Source organism: Lissotriton vulgaris, chromosome 5 (assembly GCF_964263255.1).
Source record: "Lissotriton vulgaris chromosome 5, aLisVul1.2, whole genome shotgun sequence".
Classification (NCBI taxonomy): Eukaryota; Metazoa; Chordata; class Amphibia; order Caudata; family Salamandridae; genus Lissotriton; species Lissotriton vulgaris.
Window position 1 is genome coordinate 59,166,831 of NC_141693.1, and position 22,376 is coordinate 59,189,206.

Consider the following 22,376-nt stretch of genomic DNA (forward strand, 5'->3'; position numbering starts at 1 on the left):
GAATGACCTTTTCAGTGACCTCTTTGGGGTTGATCTTAGACCACTTTACTGTGTAGCCATTAGTTCGACCCATCTCCAGTGATTGCTGCGTTAAAATGCTGGGCTTAGTGCTAGGTATGGGAGCCAAGGTAAGAGTTATAGTAATGCTGTTGGGGTAGTGGTCACTAGAAGGGTCTGTACCAGTAGAAACATTTTTTAGTCTGGGTCCTAGGATCTGCGAACACAGTATAAAGTCGATCGTGGACAACAGTCCTCTGCCATGGAATGTTGGCTTAAAGTCGACGACTGGTGTTACAAGTTCGTTCGCAAATTCGAGTTCCAGTGAGAATAAAGATGCATTAAAAGCTGACCCTAATCTAGAATGGGCAAAGTGGATAATGGGAGAGTCATGCTCATCTTGAAGGCCACATATACCTTTGTTATAATTACTACATAAGAAAACATTAAAATCCCCACCCCATACAAAATAACAATGTGACTGTACATTTTTAACTTTTTGTTCATGCAGGAATGAAGTGATTTCCGTCAATGATTTTACACTGTCAGCCAGTGGCTCATTGTTATACATGTTTATAACATAATAAACAGAGCTTTTAACAGTAAACTTAAGAATTTGGGATATTGCAGACACCTGAGTTGTTTCAGACATGGTAAACGGAATTTGATTCGAGGCGTAAATAGCCAGACCACCCTTGTGTCTACCTTGAACTGATGGAGTAGCGGGCATATGAAAGGTTTTAAAGCCATGGATATGAATCGGCTCTATAGCCCAGGTTTCCTGGAGACAGACTATGTCATGGCTGTTAACCAGGTCAATCCAGGGCTGTAGGTGTGTTTTTGACCTCAGGCCCGCTACATTCCAGTACATGATTGCGAGATCTCTAGTAGAGGGTAAAGGGGAATGTGAGGTCAACAGGTGGTCAGGCGGTATTGGGTCACAGATGTGAAAGGACGGATTAGTAGCAGGGGCAATGTTATTAGATAAACTGGTTGATATGGATAGCCTAGTTTGTTGGCTTTTAAGTATCTCCTCCGAAATAATAGGAGGAGGAGAGCTGAGAGCACGGACCTGCGAAAATGGTAAGTATGATGGGGATTTTGACAGTGAAGTGGAGGACTCAATGACAACACCTGGCAGGAAAGGATGGTTGGGCGTTACCACCCAATTTTTACTTAGGGAGAGGGTTGTGGGGGTCTGAATATCTATGGTACCTTGGATGTTATCGGAGGGGACTGATGGTCAGTCAACCATGTCCAAACATTCGTATCTATTTGATAATGATGGACCTCTCCAATTGGAAGGATGTCCGAAGGCGGAGTTGGAGAAACCATAACCTGCCCAGTGTCCATGGTCTCTGTTCCCGTTCCAAATACCTACTCTCGTCCAGCTCCAAGGGGGGGCTGCATTATGACGCGGAACCGGGGGGTAAAAGTATGACAGGTTATAGGTGGCTATCCCTTCATCAGAAGTGCGGTCACCCCAGGAGCAAATGTGCTCTACCGTCTTGGGGTCATCAAAGTTCACTATGATGCAGTCGCCCTGGATGTTTTTGGGCACAGTGCCGAGCCATGGCACTCTGCGAACGGTGGTAACTCTGTTGTCCAAGAAAGTTGGTAAGGGTCTGTTATTGGACAACCAATAGATAACTTTGTTTTTTAGTGACCAAATTGGCTCATCTTGGCTGGGGGGGAGTTCCGGGACACCCGTCATTATTACCACATAAGGGGATGCCTCAGGTGGAAGATGTACAGGACGGGGCCCTCTCTTACGGGTTCTGGGGACATTGTTAAAGCCAACCGGTTGTTGCTTCGGGTGGGGAGTTACTAGAGTGGGAAGGGTAGGCTGAGGAGGGGTTTTTTGTTGAATAGACTGTTGAACATTTAAATTGTTGGAATTGATCGGGGGTTGTGGTGGTAAAGGCTTCGGTGCCTTGGGTGGGGGTTGGGGCTTAGGCTGAGCAGGTGGTGGTTGCTTTTGGTTGGGTTTCGGCAAGGTTTTTTGGTTAGAGTTGCTATTTGAAGCAATCGTTTTTGCCAAACTGGGCTTACTGGTTTTGCTGTTATTTGGTAGGGATTTCCCTGGAGCAGGATTAGAGTTTTTTGTACTGATCTTGACGTGATCAAGAGCGGAGGACAAATGAGTTAGTTGAACTAGTTGAGTTTGCACCTGGTGTAATACCTTTTCAATTGGGGTTAGGTACAACTTAAATAGTTCACCTATTTTATTAAGCAACAGGGTATCATTATTACAGGTAATATTAGTTATGTTCCCGTTGTCATCCAGGCTACTGTCGCTACCGTAGCTACTGGAGCTGCTAAGATTTATGTTATCAACGGTAAGAGTCGTTGGAGGTGCTGGCGTGGTGGTGGGTGGTTGATCGGGGGTTAAAACCGGGTTGTTGGGTTGGGAGAGATGTGAGGTGGAGGGGGTTTTGGAAATGGTCATGGATGGACAGGTAGTAGTGTGCTGTAAATGGGCAGTTTTCCTTCTTTTGGACTTTTTTTTGGGAATAGCCCCTTCTCGTATACCCCTAACTGTGGTTGGAGAGGGATCAGGGGTAATGTGGGTGGCAAATATAAGTGGGGATTTTTCGAGGGACAGGTGAGAAACTGACAAATCCAAAGTTGCAGAGAGATCCACTGTATTGGGCACCGTGTTTACCTCTGCATGGACTAACACTGGCAGGGGTAGTTCTGCTGGGCGTAGCGGAGTTACCGCAGAGGCAAGTAGGCCCATAGAAGAACGCCTTGCTATGGCCAGGTCCTGGGAGACTCGGCGATTTAATAAAATAATACCCTGCTCAATGGCATCGTTGGCCTTAGTTATAAATTGGTCAATCGGACCAATGACTTCGGCCGCGGCCATAGCCTGCTTTTTGACAGTATTTCTAGTATTTCGAGGAGACATGCTGTACTTCAATTGATGAGTCGCTAGTACTGGTGGAGCTAAAAGACGCAAATTCAGGGATAAAAGTTGATATGCTCTAACGGTAGCAATAAAAGATGGTGAGTTCAAAAGTACCAACCGGGAAATAAAATGGCCCAGTCCAGTCTTGCACAGGCTTGAACGGGCTTAAACGGGCCCGCCCTTTGCCCGGGCTTCGCCCCGCGCTGCGTCCCGCGCTGCGTCCCGCGCTGCGGGAGGGACTGAACTTGTACTTATGTTGTACGGTGATGAGGGGGCGTGGCCACCGGGGGAAGAGGCACCAGCTGTAAGAGCTAGAGGCTGCTGGTCCTCGCAGTCCCCCGGTGTGGTCAGCAGTAGTTTCCTTTCTCCTTGGTCCAGCGCACGCTGGGAGCGTGCAGAGTTACCGCCGAGTGCGGAACTGCTCCCACCAGCAGCGCGACCTGGGAGAAGAGCCCCTGTAGCTTGTAAAACCCTCCGTGGGCGAACAGCGAGTTTCCAAAGTTAAAGGTCCGGGAACTGAGAGCAGATGAGCGGCACCCGCAGAGCGGGTGTCGCGAAAGTTAAATGAACAGCGATGAGGGGGCGTGGCCACCAGGGGAAGAGGCACCAGCTGTAAGAGCTAGGGGCTGCTGGTCCTCGCAGTCCCCCGGTGTGGTCAGCAGTAGTTTCCTTTCTCCTTGGTCCAGCGCACGCTGGGAGCGTGCAGAGTTACCGCCGAGTGCGGAACTGCTCCCACCAGCAGCGCGACCTGGGAGAAGAGCCCCTGTAGCTTGTAAAACCCTCCGTGGGCGAACAGCGAGTTTCCAAAGTTAAAGGTCCGGGAACTGAGAGCAGATGATACAGTCATAAATCAAATTTATTTTGCTGCTGGGCAGCAATTTGCGGACATTCATTTTGCACACTCTTTAATATAACCAAAAGTTACCCATCATATTAAAGTGTCACTAGTCTTCAAACTAAATAGTTTTCTATGGCAATCTCTATCTTTACCTGGGATGACAAACAAACAGTGAGCTGCCATTACCTATTCCAAATTCCTAGTTATAAAGCTGTTCATCCAAACAAGAGGTTTGGTGACCGCCTACATCAGGAGAAAAGTAACCGCATTAGAACAGAAAAGTTTTCTAATTTCTTAGAAAAGGAGAAATTTGATTTCTTTCCAATTCTCTCAGGTGTTGTCTCTCATTAAGCTTTCCATTTCTATCTAACTTTTAACACATTTTGCTCCTTGGTCTTCATATATTATTTACTGTCAGTTCAATTGCTTGGTGTAATGCATTCACCTGAATAGATAAAATGCATAAATATTTTGTATATAGATGGGTTATTAACTTGTATATCACGCTGTAACCGGTCCCTGTACATTTCACAGTTTGTATATGGAGTTGGGCTCACAGTATAAAGTGGGACAATGTAAATTATCCATGTCTGTATATTGTGTGCGGCTTTCAGAGTGCGTGGAGTCACTGTGCATTGACCCAGCCAGGAGATCATATGTGTTCCACTCATACATTTAATAATGCACACAAAATATGAATGTCACTTTCTTCTTCTGTTTTATTTCCCAAACAGTATCTCACCTTCAGGAGTTCCCACGCTGGCGCCTCAGACTTCTTTTCTATCTCCGTTATCAGGGCCTTGAGAGCGGTGATTTGATTGCATAGTTTGGTGATATTTGCATTTTCTATCATGGTCATTTTCGTCTCCATCTCCTCCAGTCTTCTGTGCAGTATTTGCTCATTTTCTTTTAGAAGCTGCCGCAGCTTTTCAAACTCAGATTCAATTTTATTCTTCTCAGTTCTTAGCTTGTTCTGTCAGAAGCAAAGAAAAGCTGGTTAGATAATAAAAAGCTTTCTAAAAGCCATCTTTAGAGTCGGAGTTCAGGAGGAATGTGGTGGGGTTGATAGATCCTTCAAAAATCAGACCACTAATGTGCTTTTCATAATTTCGGAACTGCAGCCTCTTACTACCTTCCCTTCTACCATCTTCTGTCCTTCGAACATTCCTGCCCTCCCCCTTCCCTGAGGCACCTCATGAACTGTAGAGAGGTCAGAGTTTGTGAAGCTGCTGAGAAGCTCGTTCCATGGAGAGTGCAAGGAAGAAAACCCACTGCAGGCAGAGGCGCTCGATCCATGGAGCGAGTGCAAGGAAGAGAACCCACTGCAGGCAGGGACGCTCGATCCATGGAGTGAGTGCAAGGAAGAGAACCCACTGCAGGCAGGGACGCTCGATCCATGGAGCGAGTGCAAGGAAGAGAACCCACTGCAGGCAGGGACGCTCGATCCATGGAGCGAGTGCAAGGAAGAGAACCCACTGCAGGCAGGGACGCTCGATCCATGGAGCGAGTGCAAGGATGAGAACCCACTGCAGGCAGGGACGCTCGATCCATGGAGCGAGTGCAAGGAGGTGAACCCACCGCAGGCTGGGATGCTCGATCCATGGAGCGAGTGCAAGGAAGAGAACCCACTGCAGGCTGGGATGCTCGATCCATGGAGCGAGTGCAAGGAAGAGAACCCACTGCAGGCAGGGACGCTCGATCCATGGAGCGAGTGCAAGGAAGAGAACCCACTGCAGGCAGGGACGCTCGATCCATGGAGCGAGTGCAAGGAAGAGAACCCACTGCAGGCAGGGACGCTCGATCCATGGAGCGAGTGCAAGGAGGTGAACCCACCGCAGGCTGGGATGCTCGATCCATGGAGCAAGTGCAAGGAAGAGAACCCACTGCAGGCTGGGATGCTCGATCCATGGAGCGAGTGCAAGGAAGAGAACCCACTGCAGGCAGGGACGCTCGATCCATGGAGCGAGTGCAAGGAGGTGAACCCACCGCAGGCTGGGATGCTCGGTCCATGGAGCGAGTGCAAGGAAGAGAACCCACTGCAGGCTGGGATGCTCGATCCATGGAGCGAGTGCAAGGAAGAGAACCCACTGCAGGCAGGGACGCTCAATCCATGGAGCGAGTGCAAGGAAGAGAACCCACTGCAGGCAGGGACGCTCGATCCATGGAGCGAGTGCAAGGAAGAGAACCCACTGCAGGCAGAGACGCTCGATCCATGGAGCGAGTAGAAGGAAGAGAACCCACCACAGGCAGAGACACTCAAAGACCCAGACACGGCTGAAGTCAGAAGATGATGTAAAAGAAGTGGTGCCAGGAAGTTTCATCCCATTTGGATGGAAGACATAAGATTTGGGGAGTGCGGGCTGCCCCTGTCCTGCCAGCACAATGGATGTGTTTCCCCAGAAGGAGGCGCTGCGGGGGTGTCCTACAATGGCCCTCATTCAGAGTGAAGGAGAATCACTGATGTGGGAATTTTACGTTCAAAGGCATTAATAATGTATGTGCATTTTGTTACAAAATGCAAAATTACCAGATAAATCAATGTTTCTGAAGGTAATTCAGGCATTTCTGTAAAAGATGAGTGAGGAGATTGGTCAGACATCTTGTCTTATCCTAAGATAAGAGCCTGTGTGTTATCAGGTGAGGTCTGTCACACTGTAGCTTACAGCAGGAGCCTGTGTGTTATCATGCGAGGTATGTCACACTGTGGCTTAGAGCGGGAGCCTGTGTGTTATCAGGTGAGGTATGTCACACTGTGGCCCAGAGCAGGAGCCTGTGTGTTATCAGGTGAGGTATGTCACTCTGTGGCTTAGAGCAGGAGCCTGTGTGTTATCATGCGAGGTATGTCACACTGTGGCTTAGAGCGGGAGCCTGTGTGTTATCAGGTGAGGTATGTCACACTGCGGCTTAGAGCGGGAGCCTGTGTGTTATCAGGTGAGGTATGTCACACTGCGGCTTAGAGCGGGAGCCTGTGTGTTATCAGTTGAGGTATGTCACACTGCGGCTTAGAGCAGGAGCCTGGGTGTTATCAGGTGAGGTATGTCAAACTGTACCTTAGAGCATGAGCCTGTGTGTTATCATGCGAGGTATGTCACACTGCGGCTTAGAGCGGGAGCCTGTGTGTTATCAGGTGAGGTATGTCACACTGCGGCTTAGAGCGGGAGCCTGTGTGTTATCAGGTGAGGTATGTCATACTGTGGCTTAGAGCAGGAGCCTGTGTGTTATCATGCGAGGTATGTCACACTGCGGCTTAGAGCGGGAGCCTGTGTGTTATCAGGTGAGGTATGTCACACTGTGGTTTAGAGCAGGAGCCTGTGTGTTATCATGCGAGGTATGTCACACTGTGGCTTAGAGCGGGAGCCTGTGTGTTATCAGGTGAGGTATGTCACACTGCGGCTTAGAGCGGGAGCCTGTGTGTTATCAGGTGAGGTATGTCACACTGCGGCTTAGAGCGGGAGCCTGTGTGTTATCAGTTGAGGTATGTCACACTGCGGCTTAGAGCAGGAGCCTGGGTGTTATCAGGTGAGGTATGTCAAACTGTACCTTAGAGCATGAGCCTGTGTGTTATCATGCGAGGTATGTCACACTGCGGCTTAGAGCGGGAGCCTGTGTGTTATCAGGTGAGGTATGTCACACTGCGGCTTAGAGCGGGAGCCTGTGTGTTATCAGGTGAGGTATGTCATACTGTGGCTTAGAGCAGGAGCCTGTGTGTTATCATGCGAGGTATGTCACACTGCGGCTTAGAGCGGGAGCCTGTGTGTTATCAGGTGAGGTATGTCACACTGTGGTTTAGAGCAGGAGCCTGGGTGTTATCAGGTGAGGTATGTCATACTGTAGCTTAGAGCAGGAGCCTGTGTGTTATCAGGTGAGGTATGTCACACTGTGGCTTAGAGCAGGAGCCTGTGTGTTATCAGGTGAGGTATGTCACACCGTGGCTTAGAGCAGGAGCCTGTGTGTTATCAGGTGAGGTATGTCACACTGTACCTTAGAGCAGGAGCCTGTGTGTTATCAGGTGAGGTATGTCACACTGTATATCAGGTGAGGTATGTCATACTGTAGCTTAGAGCAGGATCCTGTGTGTTATCAGGTGAGGTATGTCACACTGTGGCTTAGAGCAGGAGCCTGTGTGTTATCAGGTGCGGTATGTCAAACTGTACCTTAGAGCATGAGCCTGTGTGTTATCATGCGAGGTATGTCACACTGTGGCTTAGAGCGGGAGCCTGTGTGTTATCAGGTGAGGTATGTCACACTGTGGCTTAGAGCAGGAGCCTGTGTGTTATCAGGTGAGGTATGTCACACTGTGGCTTGGAGCAGGAGCCTGTGTGTTATCAGGTGAGGTATGTCACACTGTGGCTTAGAGCAGGAGCCTGTGTGTTATCAAGTGAGGTATGTCACACTGTAGCTCAGAGCAGGAGCCTGTGTGTTATCAGGTGAGGTATGTCACACTGTGGCTTAGAGCCGGAGCCTGTGAATTATCAGGTGAGGTACGTCACACTGTAGCTTAGAGCAGGAGCCTGTGTGTTACCAGGTGAGAGTGTGTCACACTGTGGCTTAGAGCATGAGCCTGTGTGTTATCATGTGAGGTATGTCACACCGTGGCTTAGAGCAGGAGCCTGTGTGTTATCAGGTAAGGTATGTCACACTGTGGCTTAGAGCAGGAGCCTGTGTGTTATCAGGTAAGGTATGTCACACTGTGGCTTAGAGCAGGAGCCTGTGTGTTATCAAGTGAGGTATGTCACACTGTACCTTAGAACAGGAGCCTGTGTGTTATCAGGTGAGGTATGTCACATTCTGGCTTAGATCAGGAGCCTGTGTGTTATCAGGTGAGGTATGTCAAACTTTAGCTTAGAGCAGGATCCTGTGTGTTATCAGGCAAGGCATGTCTCGTCCCAGTAGGAATAGGAGGTTTCAGCAGTGGAGGGAGGTGCGTTTCTCTTGCGTCACCAAAAATGTCTGGAGTCAGACATTTTGTGGGTCAGACATTTTGTGGAGTCGGGTATGCCTCCACTGCTGGTAGAGGGTTGTGCTACTGTATGTGTCACTAGTGTACAGGTAAAGCGTTGTGCTCCTGTGATGTGACACAAGTCCTGGTAGTGATGTGCTCTTGTATTGTGTCGCTAGTCCCGGCAGAGGGTTGCACATCTTAGCTCTCTCCTTGGTAGAGGTTTGTGTCCTTGTATCACCAGTCTTAATAAGGAATGTGTTCCTGTGATGTGCAAAACTGCAATGTTATAGCTCCCTGAAGCCCAGAACAGTACCTGTTTGGTGACTTGCAGTGGCGTACCAAGCGTGCCCTCATAACCGAGAAGACACTACTTCCCATGTCCTGAGTTAGCCACTTAAAGTGGTGGTGGCAGCGTACAAAGTTGTGTGGAACATTAGTTATGACCCGACCTCTTTCCTGTGTCCGATGAGAGTGCAGTCTACTGTACTGCTTTGGTGGGAGCGCCAGACCCTTGCACTAACCCTTCATGTGCATGCCCAGGACATGTAGGTTTGGTGGATGTGCTGCACATGTGTGGTAATAGGAATCTCCAGGCCCACCTCAGGAGGTCGCACACTGTGGCGCACACACTGCAGACATAACCTAAACCTCATATCGCTAGGTACGCATACACACCGGATCATGATCAGACCTGCGCACAAGATAGATAATCGTCAAAGATAAATGGTAAATTACGGACAGTTGTTTTTGTTAATGTTAACAATACTTATGGTGATATATTTGCACAATTAATATGATCTTGAGTTCCCGCTGGGACATTGACAACGAACCACAATTCTATAGTATGTATAATGCTGTTATTATATCCTTGTACCCCATCTATGTTCTATATGTACCTGTTTGAAAGATATTATGTACACTCACTATTGTCAAGGATCTATGTACAAACCTCTGAAAAATCAATAAATATTAAAACAAAAAAAGTGCACTAGTCATTGATGATTAATGAGATTGTTGCAGGGAATCCTTGCAACGAGGCTTGAGCAGAACAGAGAATGTCCAAGGTCAGTGGCTGAAGCGGAGCTGGGCCCATGTAATCTCTAGAATTGGAAATGCATATGTCCTGAAGAAGGGAATGTACATGCTCTGAAACGTGTAAAGATTAGAGGGCATTTGGTTTAGATTAACTATTCGTGGGTTAAAACTCATCTACACAATGTGGAGCTTTTATGCTCGATTTATCACTTAGATGAACTCGGTTGGATGTTCTGTGGTTTGATGATGTATATACAATACCGTAGCAGGATTACATCGCTAAAACCTTTGTTTAGGAAGCGGCTTACACCAGGCTTGTTCAGTCTGATGGAAAGATAACTCCAGATCCATACGTACACACATCCACAGAGGTACACACTCATACAGATGCACACATTGATTTGGAGACTCACACACAAACCTTGTACAAACTCACAGATGGATATCTTCAGTCCATGCAAGACACACATCCATACATATATACTGACACACAGATGCATATCAAATCTCACGGATGTATAACTCCAGACTTATGCACACATGTATTTACACACTCACAAATGCCACCAGACCTTGTGATATACAAGCCCATAGGCAGGCATACACATATGTAGGTACAAACTCACAGCCAATAAATCCAGACTAAAGCAAACACAACCCTCAAACACACATGCATGAAGATAAGGACATGTATTTGTATACTCTCTGGCTCAAAATCTAGATATGAATATGCAGACACACACACATGCAGTAGTCCATGCAGAATAAACAGACAGATATAGGGACGCGCAAACATGCATGTTCTCCCAAAGATAACTCCAGGATCATCCATACATGAACACATACTTAGACACGTACACCTAAGCGTGAACATGCTCACATACTCACAGACAGATATTGCCACACCACTGCACACATACTCTAACACACACCGTGTGAGTATGCAAGTACTACCTTAAGGTCAGAAGAGTAATACTTGATTTTATGTTTTTTTAGGACGAGCACTTGTCCGATTTCAGCCCCAATATCCAGGTGCAATGACTCCGGTCGGTATATTTATTTGGTGGGAGTTTGTAGGGCGACTCATCAGCCTCTGTGTGTCTTGAACTTTAAGAGGCCACACAAAGGACTGGGCACAAACATATACATATACAAACACAGCAACCACTCACCCTCATCTATACTACTATTATAAAGAGAGAACTGTGTCCTTTGAGCCAGGTAAACTCGAAAAGTACACCACCAATCCAAACACCCAAGACATCTTTGAAAACCTCAGGGCAAGCAGAAGGACATAGGCTATATAAAAATAAAAAATATACGTTGTTTAAAAAATTAGGAATAAAAATAAAGTAGTCCCTTGCAAGTAGCGCCGGCCGCGACGTCTGCGTGATGACATCGGGAAAGAACCTGGGCGTTTTAGTATTGTTTCAGCAAAGGGGACTACTTTTTCTTCGTTTTATATCTGCCCCGTTTTTATAAGGTATTGGCTGATGCCTGCAAGGAAACTATCGCTCTTACTAGCGAGAGTCTGTTTATTCGTATTTTATAACTCACTGCCCTTTGAGCTGGCAACACTGACCATCGGTGAAAAAACGGCCCGCGGGACTACAAAATGACATCACAGCGGCCATTTTTGTAGTTCCGCCGGCTCGGGATGACAGTCCCTTCCTTGTGCATAGATCATCTCTTATTTCATTCCTCCTACGTAGATCAAGGTTTACATAAACATCTTGCATGAATGTGTTCCTAGCCGAAAGGACTTCTCATTGTCCATAAACCTCTTCCCTGATACGCACATCTTTTTCTGACTCACATAAACCACTTCCCACCTTCCATACATTTCTTCTTAAATTGTATGCTTACCTCCCCTATCAGCATGCATGCCTTCACATCTTCTCTATGCATTGCCTACTTAATGGTGTCTAATGCATGCATCCGACGGAAGTTTCTGCCACATTTACATTAACCTCGTCTGGTATAAACATTTACTCTGCTTCGAATGATGGCTCCACTCGGAGTGCATTTCTAAATCCCTCCCATGTTGACCCTGCGGCATGTGAGGAAAGCTAACGGCCGCAGGCCTTTAAAAGCAGGTGATGTTTGAAGCACGTTGTAAAACTGGCTTTTGGTAATAAAGGGAAAAGGACAGAACATTGTAACGACAGCACAAGTTTGCATGGCGACTTAAAAGTGAGCAATTATTTATGGTCCCATATTGCCACCTCGTGGGCAATATTGGGAACTACATCCAAACTGCACACTAATTTCATTATATGCATAAAAACACAGTACATTATCTAGCTACGATTACAATTAGGGTGACCAGATTTTGAAAATCAAAAACCGGGACAGGCTAGAAATAAAAGTAGAACTAAAGTTTTTTAGTCTTACTTCTATGTCTGGTCTGGCCTGGCCTGTCCCGGTTTATGCGCAGCCTTGCAAATGTGTTTTTACATACATACATGCATACATATTCGTGCATGCGTATATCTATCTATACTACTATTATAAAGAGAGAACTGTGGGTTATATGTACAAGGGGGTTTATCTCCGCTTTTTGGCTTTAAAAGCCAAGAAAGCGGAGATAAAATTATCTCCCTATTACCAAGCTGTCGCTAACACCAGTTAGCGACAGCTAATAGGGGATAGCGACCATCTTGGGCCCCGCTTTGCATGTCAGTGATATTTATCACTAATGGCATGCAAAGTGGGCGTGCCAAGATGTTAGAGACTGGAAACAGTCGCTAACATCGCTATCTCCTATTATCAACTTTTGGAGATTTTCGCGCTAAGCGCGAATATCTCCGAAAGCTAACACCTGCCCAGGAGCAGTTCTTAGCCATGTTATCCAATGGGAGGTGGATAACATGGCTAAGAGCATTAGCTCGATAATGCATGAATATCGCTGACTTTTCAGCGATATTCATGCATTTCAGCCGATTTTTATCGCTTAGGAGATAAACCTTGATAATAGCAAGGTTCCTAAGCGATAAAAATAGGCGATGCTTAGCGATAAAAAAATTGTCTCTAACCATACTTAGCGATAAATATCGCTATCTATACTACTATTATAAAGAGAGAACTGTGTTCTTTGAGCCAGGTAAACTCGAAAAGTACACCACCAATCCAAACACCCAAGACATATTTGAAAACCTCTGCGCAAGCAGAAGGACATAGGCTATATAAAAATTAAAAGTATACGTTGTTTAAAAATTTTTGAAATAAAAAGAAAGTAGTGCCTTGCAAGTAGCACCGGCCGCGACGTCTGCGTGATGACATCGGGAGCGGGGGGAGGAGCGGCGTTCAGGAGCAAGAGGAAGAGCGGAGGACATGAGCGCGGGGAGGAGCGGCGAGCGGCGGTCAAGCGGTGAGGAGTAGCGAGAAGCGGAGGAGCAGTTGAGCGGTAAAATCAGCAGCGCGGGGAGGAGCTGCGGGTGAGGTAAGTGAAGCAGCCAAGAGCCGCGGGCGCGCACAGAGGGACGGGCGGAGGGACGGGCAGGAGCCATGAGTGCACGTAAGCCTGAAATGCTGCCCCCAGCCCCCTTCTGCCCCAGGCAACGCTGGGGCGGGCTGCTAGTGGTTTTATATTGTTCCTCCTCCTTGAGTTTAGACTCCAGAAAATATACCTCCTCTTTCTTCAGGACAAGCAGCCACTCTTGAAGTTTCACCTGTAGGGATGAGAGTGCAAGAAATAAGTGTAGATCTGTCGAGTGTGGTCTTAATTACAAAAAAAGAGTCACTACAGTGCCTGCCACACGTGCCCAGACTGTACTTACCACTCATGCATTAGTATTGCTAGTACCAGCCACACATATCAGGATTGTCAAGTCAAGTCAAGTCAGAGAATCTTATATAGCGCACATATCACCGGTAGGTCTCGAGGCGCTTGCGGAGATTCCAGTGACTGAGGGTCATTTTTTTAAAACTTTTTTTTAATTTGCGACTGCAATCAGATATATCATTTTACATACAGGCATCACAAATCTTATACAGTCTTTTCTGTTTTTTCCCACATAAACTTTGGGCATCCTTCTCATCAATCCTCATGGTGGGGCCCCTACAGTCCGTCTGTGGCGGTGCGGACAATTCTGTACAATATTAATAGCATTATACAAATAAATGCAAACTGCCAACACCCAACCATTTCTCAATGTGTATACATCTGTGGGCCCACAGTTTAGAACATCGTCAATCCCCATCCCTCCCAACCTCCCACCCTGTGTCGTACGTCTCCTAATATCTTAGCATTGGCTGTGCTGCACTCTTGGGCTCAGTAATCGCAAAGGGCCAACCCATCTAAATAAGTGTGATCCTCCATTACTGGCAAACCTGTACACACCTTGGACAGGACTCCACTCGTAGCCACATCGCCCCTCATCCATCTACGACTGCTATGCAGTCCCCGTCTGGGACAAATCTATTTCTTCCAACTCCAACAGCATCCGTTCCCAATCCTGTGCGATCGGGTGTTTCCGTAGCCCCCTCTCCTCCTCTCTCCGGAGGATCGCCCCTTTAGCCCCACCCCACTTCAATACTTCGGATCGCCAGGTCTCTACAGTTGGGGGTCGTGCAGATTTCCATCTCATAGTCAGTGCCCAGACCGCTAATAACAATGCTAAGTCCAGGAATTTCAGTGAAGCCTTATGTCCCTTGGGTCGTTTCCTAAGTCCGAGCAGGCAAGGGAGCGCCCCCTCTGGTATCCGCATCCCCGTGGTAGTGTAGAGTATGGGTCTGACCTGTCCCCAATAGCCGTCTATACGTGGGCAGGACCACAGCATGTGGAGAAGGCCAGCCTCCTCCGCTTGACACTGGGGACATCAGTGGGAAGAGGCAGGGAACATCCGGTGCAGTCTCTGGGGGGTAAGATATGCCCGGTGTGGTAACATGGCTTGTATAAATTTGAACTTCACATTTCTGGACACCCTTCGAGGGTGTTCCAGAATAACCTGCCATTCCCCATCTGTCACAGCCGCCCCTGTGTCCAACGTCCAAGTGTTTCTGAGGGAATTAAGAGGTGTATCCGCGTGTTCCCTAATGCCAGTGTATAACCACCGTACTAAATGTCCCCCGGTTCCCATGTGGTGGAGTAGGTGTACTAGCTCGTGTTGCTCTGGTTTGCTACGCTGTAGGGCCCATGCAGCACGGATGTAGTGTGTCACCGCGGCATGTAGGAGGTATAATCGTGGTGGGGCTCCTGTGGCTTGCACAAAAGAGGCGTGTCCAACAGTGTGTCATCTCCAAACAAGTCACCAACTCTGTCTACCCCCGCATCCATCCAGGGTTGTAACCTACGGTGCGTCAGTCGACCCTGTGGCGTCGGGACTCCCAGCAGGGGGATGTTATCAGCGTAAGGCAGGGTCGTTGACGTATATGCTAGAGCTTTTCGCCAGCATATCAGGGCGGTGTGTAAGAGAGGGTGGCATTCCCGGGGTACCTTGGCCTTGGGGAGCAATAGGGAGTGTAGTTCTCCGCGTGCAATCCGATCACTTGTGAAACCGATTTCATGCAAATGCCTACCCGCCGCCCATCTGGACAGCCATTGTAATTGACTTGCGTAGTAATAACCGCGAAAGTCTGGTGCGCCCAGGCCTCCCCGTCGGGTTCCCAATTGAAGTTTCTTAAGACTTACTCTACGCCGGCCAAGACCCCAGATGAGGGTGATCAAGAGTGTATTCAATGTATTAAAAATACTTTGCGGGAGGAGAACCGGCAGGTTTACAAAATAATAAAGCTTGCGGGGGAGCATGACCATCTTGGAGACGGCTATCCTCCCCATGACGGACAGTGGCAGAGATGTCCAGAATTGAACACTACCACGGAGGCCCGTAATGGCCCGCCGAATATTGCCTTTAATCTGGTCTTCCGAACGTCTATAGACATTTATGCCTAAATACTTAAACATAGTCTGCGCTATCAGGATTTGGGAGGCGCCAAATTGTATGTGGGCTGGCCGTCGTCCATCATGGAAATAGAACCCCACCGATTTTGCCGGGTTGATCTCCAAGCCGGACACATTTGCGAACCGGTCAAAGATGGTCGCCAGGGCCGAATGATTCTCTTCCAGGTTCCGGAAATACAAAAGGATATCATCGGCGTAAATTGATATACAAATTGGGTATTCCTCCGATGGGGATGTCCTTCTCAGCCATCCCAGTCCGGAGGGCGATCGCCAGGGGTTCAAGGGTCAAGACAAACAACAGGGGCGATAGCGGGCAGCCCTGTCGGGTGCCGCAGTATATGTTATAGCTAGAGGAAACGTGTCGACCCGTGCGCGCCCTAGCCGTTGGGTTTGTGTACAACAGCCGGATCCATCGTATTGGGGAGTCGGGGAGGCCAAAGCGTTTCAAGACCTCAAACATAAATGCCCAGGACAGGGAGTCAAAAGCTTGTCGGAGATCCAGTGCGACACAGCCTGCCTGAGGGAGAGTCAGTGGCATCGTGGCCATAAGGGCGTGGAGTCTCCTCATGTTTTGGGACGTGCTCCTCCCCGGTAGGAAACCACACTGGTCCGGGTGAATTAGGGCCGGGAGATGAGGCTGTAATCGCAGAGCTATGGCTTTACTGAGTATCTTATACTCCGTAGAGAGCATCGAGAGGGGTCTATAATTGGCGAGATCTAGGGTGTCCCGACCGGGTTTAGGGATCGAAATAACGGAGGCTTGCATCGTCGTGCTGGGCAGTGACCAGTCTCATACAATTCCTTATAGATATTCTCCAAGATGGGGACTAGGGTCGTGGAGTAAGTCTGATAAAACTCTGCCGGCAGTCCGTCCTGGCCAGGATCTTACCCCGGTTAAGCGATCGAATAGCTGTTTTAATTTCCTGCTGCGTGATGGGTCCGTCCATCTCATCCCGCTCTGCTCGGGACAGGGCTGGGAGAGGCAGGTCTCAGGAAGTTTATCATCTCCTCATGGTTCTCCATGGGGGCGGGGTGGGGAGGCATATAACGTACTGAGGTGAGTTCTGAAAGCGTCATTTATAGCCAATTGTGTAGTTACCAGTCCTCCCGTGGTGTCCCGGATCTGTGTAATCACTGGGATCCCGGGTCTATCTCGTACCAGCCTAGCCAGTAAAGCACCTGATCTGTCAGATTCAGCCTGTTGTCGTCGCAAATAGTCTTTGTGGTCAATAACTCTTAGAGTTTCTAAGAGTTCGGCGTGTTCTATATTACTCAATCGTAACTCCCCCTTACGTTCGGGGTTCTCACCCACTACCGACTCTAGGGCCTGTAGGCGAGTCTCCACGTCACACAGTTTCCTGTGGATCTCCTGTCTAGCACCCACCACCTGACCAATGGCTGCCCCCCTTATCACGGCCTTCATAGCGTCCCATACCATTAAGTTAAAGGACACTGAATCCCAGTTCTCCCGAAAGTAATTGACTAAGGCGACCAACAAGGATTCACGGAAGGGGCCGTCCTCCAACAATAGCGGATTAAGTCTCCAGGTCGGCACCGGAGATGGTACCCGTCCCCAATGCAAGTCAAGAGTCGGAGGTCTGTGATCGGAGAAGGTTTTGGCCAGGTAGTCTGAGGACGTACATTTAGATATCAAGGAGTTAGTGCACAGAAATCTATCTAATCGGGTATGTAAGGCATGCACCAGGGAATAATATGAGTACTCTGTGCGTCGGGTGGAGTGATCGCCATGTATCTGTGAGACCCCAGCCTTGCATCCATGTCCCAAATGAGTCCGCCAGTCTGTGAATACCTGTCGTCTGGAGGGGTGGGTGCGACCTATCCAAGTCTACATCTAAAACCATATTCCAGTCTCCCCCTAGAATGCAAAGGATGTCTCCCCCATCAGCTAGTGTTCGTCCCACTCTCGCAAGGAATGTATCTTGGTCAAAGTTCGGGGCGTATATACTGCCTAGAACCACAAGTGTGCCGTCTAGTGTGCCTTTCACTAGCATATACCTACCCTGGTCATCAACTCTCCTTTCCAGTTCTACAAAGGGATACCGTGTCTCACCCAGATGGTAGCCCCTCTGAAAAAAGCGGAATATATGGTAGAGAATATGATTCCTCGCCACTTCTTCCGAAGTGTGAGTGTCTCGGAGTGTGTTAGGTGGGACTCCTGTAGGAACACAATGTGGGCATGCTGTCGGAGCAAGAAGGCATGCACTCTGTGTCTCTTTTGTATGGCACCAAGTCCCCGTACGTTCCAGGTAACCAGCCTATACTTCCCTATCTTGTCAGCCATGCTTGGTGATAAGTGTCATAAGAAACATTGCCCTCTGCCGCAGCACAAGTATTATTAGTAATAACCAGGAGACGTACTTCTGCCCACCCCATATTCAAACTCTTTTGGCGCAGCTAGAGAACATTGCTGTGCCGAACCATGAAACGGAAACCATAACAAACCAAACATTGGTGCATTCGCCATTGGGGGGTTGGCATAGCATGGACCTTGTTCACCTAGTCCTTCAGGTCTACGTTGTCGGCTCCACGGCGCCGCCGAGGAAGTCTGTGCATAATCTTTAAGTCTCTCAGCGACCCCCGATAAGGAGGGTGGGGGGGAAAGGGGAGGGGGAGGAAGGGGAAGGGGGTGGGGAAGGATGAGAGGAGAGGGGGGAGGGAGAGGCGGGGGGGGCCGCATGCGCTCCCCGTTCACTCTGTCATCAATCAGGATGCATTAATTTCTAACAAAGGAGGGAGGGAGAGGGAAAGTGGATTCGGTCTCCCCTGGCAATTTACATAAACAGAATGGAATCCACTCAGATAGTGGTAGTGATCCCTACAATGGTGGGGAGCACACAGTGTTGTTTTGAATACCCCTCACACACCAACAGCCCACTTGGTGTCATGCTTCATCATTGGGGTCTTCGCACCCCTCTACGGGATGCAGGGTGCTACGACTCACGACTACGTAGGAGCACTTAAAGTGTACTATGTGTTAGTGTGTGTAGGAAAATAAATGTGAGTGGTGGGGTGGTGAAACGTGATGGTTAAAAGATACCTGGCTCGTAGGGTGAAAAATAAAATGTATTAGGCCCTCGGCTGGTATCGTTAAAAGGGGTGCAGAGTGAGGTTGTTACTGTGTTTTAAGGTACATCAACCTCAGAAAGTGTAAAAACTCCTTCTTCAGGACGAGGATATGCACAACTCTCCTCACCTTACTCACATGTAGTGTAGATGTAAAAGTGTATTCTACACGGATACCAGCGGACTTAATGACTCCATCCCATGGGGCCAGCTGCGATGACTTGAGGGCTCACTAGCCACGCTTTAAACTAAGAACTCCTACGTAGTCGTGAGTCGTAGCACTCCGCATCCCGTAGAGGGGTGCGAAGACCCCAATGATGAAGCATGACACCAAGGGGCCTGTTGGTGTGTGGGGGGTATTCAAAACAACACTGTGCTCCCCACCATTGTAGGGATCACTACCACTATCTGAGTGGATTCCATTCTGTTTATATCAATCAAGATGCTTCACTTGGGAAGGCCCAACATAACTATGCAATAAAGTACATCCAGCAGGGGCCGAGCCCCCACTATCGCAGCGTGGGCTCAACCTCTAAGTGTAACAAAATAAAGTACCTCCCAGATAAACACAGTGTCCGCATCTCCCTCCCTGTACCCCCACCCCAGCGTAAATCACCATCAAAAGGATATCAGTATGAGACAAAGTCATAGGGCACTGCAAGTTGCGCCGTTACTCCTGTCCATTATCTAGTAGTTCATCCGCTGCTCTCGGCGTCACAGTCGGGAACAGAATCACGCAGTGTTCCGAGTCAGAATGTAGTGTACTGTCTTCTGTGTCTGTGTTGATTATTTCTTGTTCATCCCGAAAGGAGCCCACCATGTTGACCGCCGTCATCTGGTCCTCCTTCTGTTGTGCAACAGATGGCTTGCGTCGTCTGGGCTGCGCGGACGAGGTGGGGGAAGTTCGTCCTCTATGCTCCGAGCCGCTCCCTGAGCCACCTGAGGCCTCCCCCTGTGTCGACTCAATACCCATTACCTCCGACCATTCCTCCACGTCAGTGGGGCTCTCGAAGAAGTGGGACTTGTTGTCATGAATTACCTTGAGGCGAGCCGGGAATAATAGGGCGTACCGGAGATTTGCCTTCTGGAGCTTTTTCTTTACCGCAAAGTAGGAGGACCTCTGTCTTTGCACTTGAGAGGTATAGTCCGGGTATAGTGAGATTCGCTGGTTTTCATATTCGATGACTGACTTCTCCCTGGCTTTCTGAAGGAGCATATCCCTATCGTGGTAGTTCAGAATCTTGACGATCAGTGGTCGGGGCGGCTGACCCGCCCTAGGCCTCCCCGTAGGAATCCGGTGCGCCGACTCCACACAGAAAAACGGCGACAGGTCCTCCAGGGCAATGTGATCACGGAACCACTGCTCCATGAACTCTGTTGCGCGGGTCCCTTCACTGTGCTCCGGAAGGCCAATGACGCGTCGATTACGCCCTTCAGCATCCTCCACGCGGTCCATGAGGGTGGTCACTTGCTCCTGCAGTTGCTTGATATAGGTAGTATGATCTGCCACCATCTGGGTCATCTCCGCCAACGTCACCCCCTGGTCTTTCACTGTGTCAGCCAACTTGCGGTGGTCATCTTTCAATAAAGAGAGATTATTAGTGAGAGCACCTAGTTGCGTTTTCATGGCTAGGCGAGAGTCTCTGATCTCTTGCAGGATCAAGTCCAATTTGTCGGCTTGTTGATCCCAGCCCGAGGCCTGGTCAAGGGGTGTTGGCACGGACCCATCTTGCATGGCCCCCGGTACCGGTCCCGCAGCCGCCGGACCCTCCCTCCCATCCAATGTCCGAGCTCCCTTCCGGACAATGTGTGCCCAGTCAGGCGCCTCCAGTAGCCGGGCGTGATCGTCTGCACAGGGGGGGCACTCCAGACAGTTCTCCGGCCTCCGTAGATGTCCCCTCTCCCACCGAATCGCCAGGTGCTATGCCCGCTCCTCACTACCGCTTAGCCGCCACAGCCCTCCTCTCCACACCCCTCCGAGGTTGCAGTGCGAGGGTCCGGGTGGTCCTCATGTCCCCACCGCGTCCACGAGCGGCGTCACAGGGTCCAGTCTACAATTAAGGGCAGCTCCACCGCCGACCGCGGTCACCCCAGAGGAATTCAGCGAGGCGGGGAAGGCGGGGGGGGACTGGGAACCAACCGTTGGGGGGGGGGGGGGGGGGGGAGAGGAGCAGGCAGAATCCGGGCCCGCTAACAGGAGTCTGCCTCCGACGGTAGCTCCCCCGAGCCCCCGAGCCCCTTACCGGTCAGTCGAGCAGGGTTGCAAGGGTCCTCGTTTCAGCACCCCCCTCAGCAGCTCCTCGATCAGTGCAGCCCAGGTCCACGGACGGGGCCGCTTCAGGCAGTGAGTCCGGGAGGGGGGGAAAATCGCCTGTTCCTCCGTCATCACTTCTCCCCCGCAGCACCGCTGGGGAGGGCAGGTCTCCTGCGGTCCAGCCCGGGGCAGCGCCGGCGCTCTGCTGGTGTGCACGCCTCAAACTCGAGTCCCCAGTGTCCACAGGGAGAACAGGCCGCGGCCGCGCTGGGCTCCGCCAGCCAATCCTCGCGGCCCCCAACCGCACCAGGGGCCCCCAGAGAGGTCGAGGCCCTCACCGTCAAGTCTGGCCACCGCGGGGCTTCGATCCGACCTGAAGAGGTCCCATCAGAGGGCGGGCAGGCCCATCCGGCCGTCAACTTGAGGTCCCGGCTTCCTTCAGGGGACTAGGCCGCAGGAGTATCGGGTCTCGTCGCTCCGCTTCTACGGCCGCCCCAAACTCCAGATTCGACCTACGTCGTCAGAGAGATCAGCGCATCCAGGATTGTCCCCTCCTAGGCGGTATTTGACCCTGTGGAGGCCGTCGCAGGATGTCGACTTCCCGGCGGCACCGGAGCTCTAACAACCTCCGACCGCCATCATGGCCTGCTAGACACGCCCCCCGTGACTGAGGGTCATAACCAATTCTATTATTTCTGCGGAAACGCTGGTTATCCGCAAAAGACAGAAGATGAAATAGCAGCTTGTTCTAGAGGTGAGGGGCAAGAAAAGAAAAAGATCGACCCCCATTGCGTACGGTCCGGACTCCTAGTGGGGTAAGAAGAGATTTTGAACTGGACTTTAGTGTTCTTTTTGGCTGATATCTTTTGAGTTCTTTCGCTAAATAACCAGGCCCAGTGTCATAGATACTTCTATGAGTTAGGCACAAGATTTTAAAATGACCTCTTTTTCTAACTGGAAGCCAGTGGAGAAACCTCAGACTAGGGACTAAGGGAGATCTAGGAGGTAGATTTAGGATCAATCTGGCTGCATTATTCTGCAAGATTTGCAGTTTAGAAAAGAGGTCTTCATTTAGGGAGGCTAATAAGGCATTCCCGTAATCCATGCTGCTTACAATTAAGCCCTGGACCAGTGGCTTCCTGGCTTCAATAAGTAGCCATTTAAAGATCTTACGTAGCTTCCGCAGGACCTGTGACAAGTACCACACATTGACATGATTTTTCATGAATAGCTTGTTGTCAATCGTTATTCCAAGGTTGCAGACTGCTTGTTTTGGGGACAGGCATGGGCCCAATGCCTGAGGCCAGCAGCTGCTAGACCAATACTCTTCGGCCCTGCCAAACAGAATAATCTCTGTTTTACTGCTATTTAGCTGTAATTTGATGTTGCCCATCCAGCTGTTAATGTAGGTCG

General features: G+C 49.5%; 1 protein-coding gene across 2 annotated transcripts in view; it reads right to left on the reverse strand.

Annotated features, from left to right (window-relative positions):
- Positions 1-22,376, reverse strand: part of LOC147710152 (E3 ubiquitin-protein ligase TRIM39-like) — a 108,917-nt gene that overhangs the window by 52,544 nt on the left and 33,997 nt on the right. Inside the window, exons 2-3 of one of the 2 annotated variants that reach the window (XM_086920851.1) lie at positions 13,353-13,394; positions 4,489-4,719 (exon numbers count right to left, since the gene is read on the reverse strand). In XM_086920851.1, coding sequence (XP_086776977.1) covers positions 4,489-4,719; positions 13,353-13,394 — 273 coding nt within the window. The remainder of the gene's footprint in view (positions 1-4,488; positions 4,720-13,352; positions 13,395-22,376) is intronic. The other variant, XM_086920852.1, reaches the window with a different exon arrangement.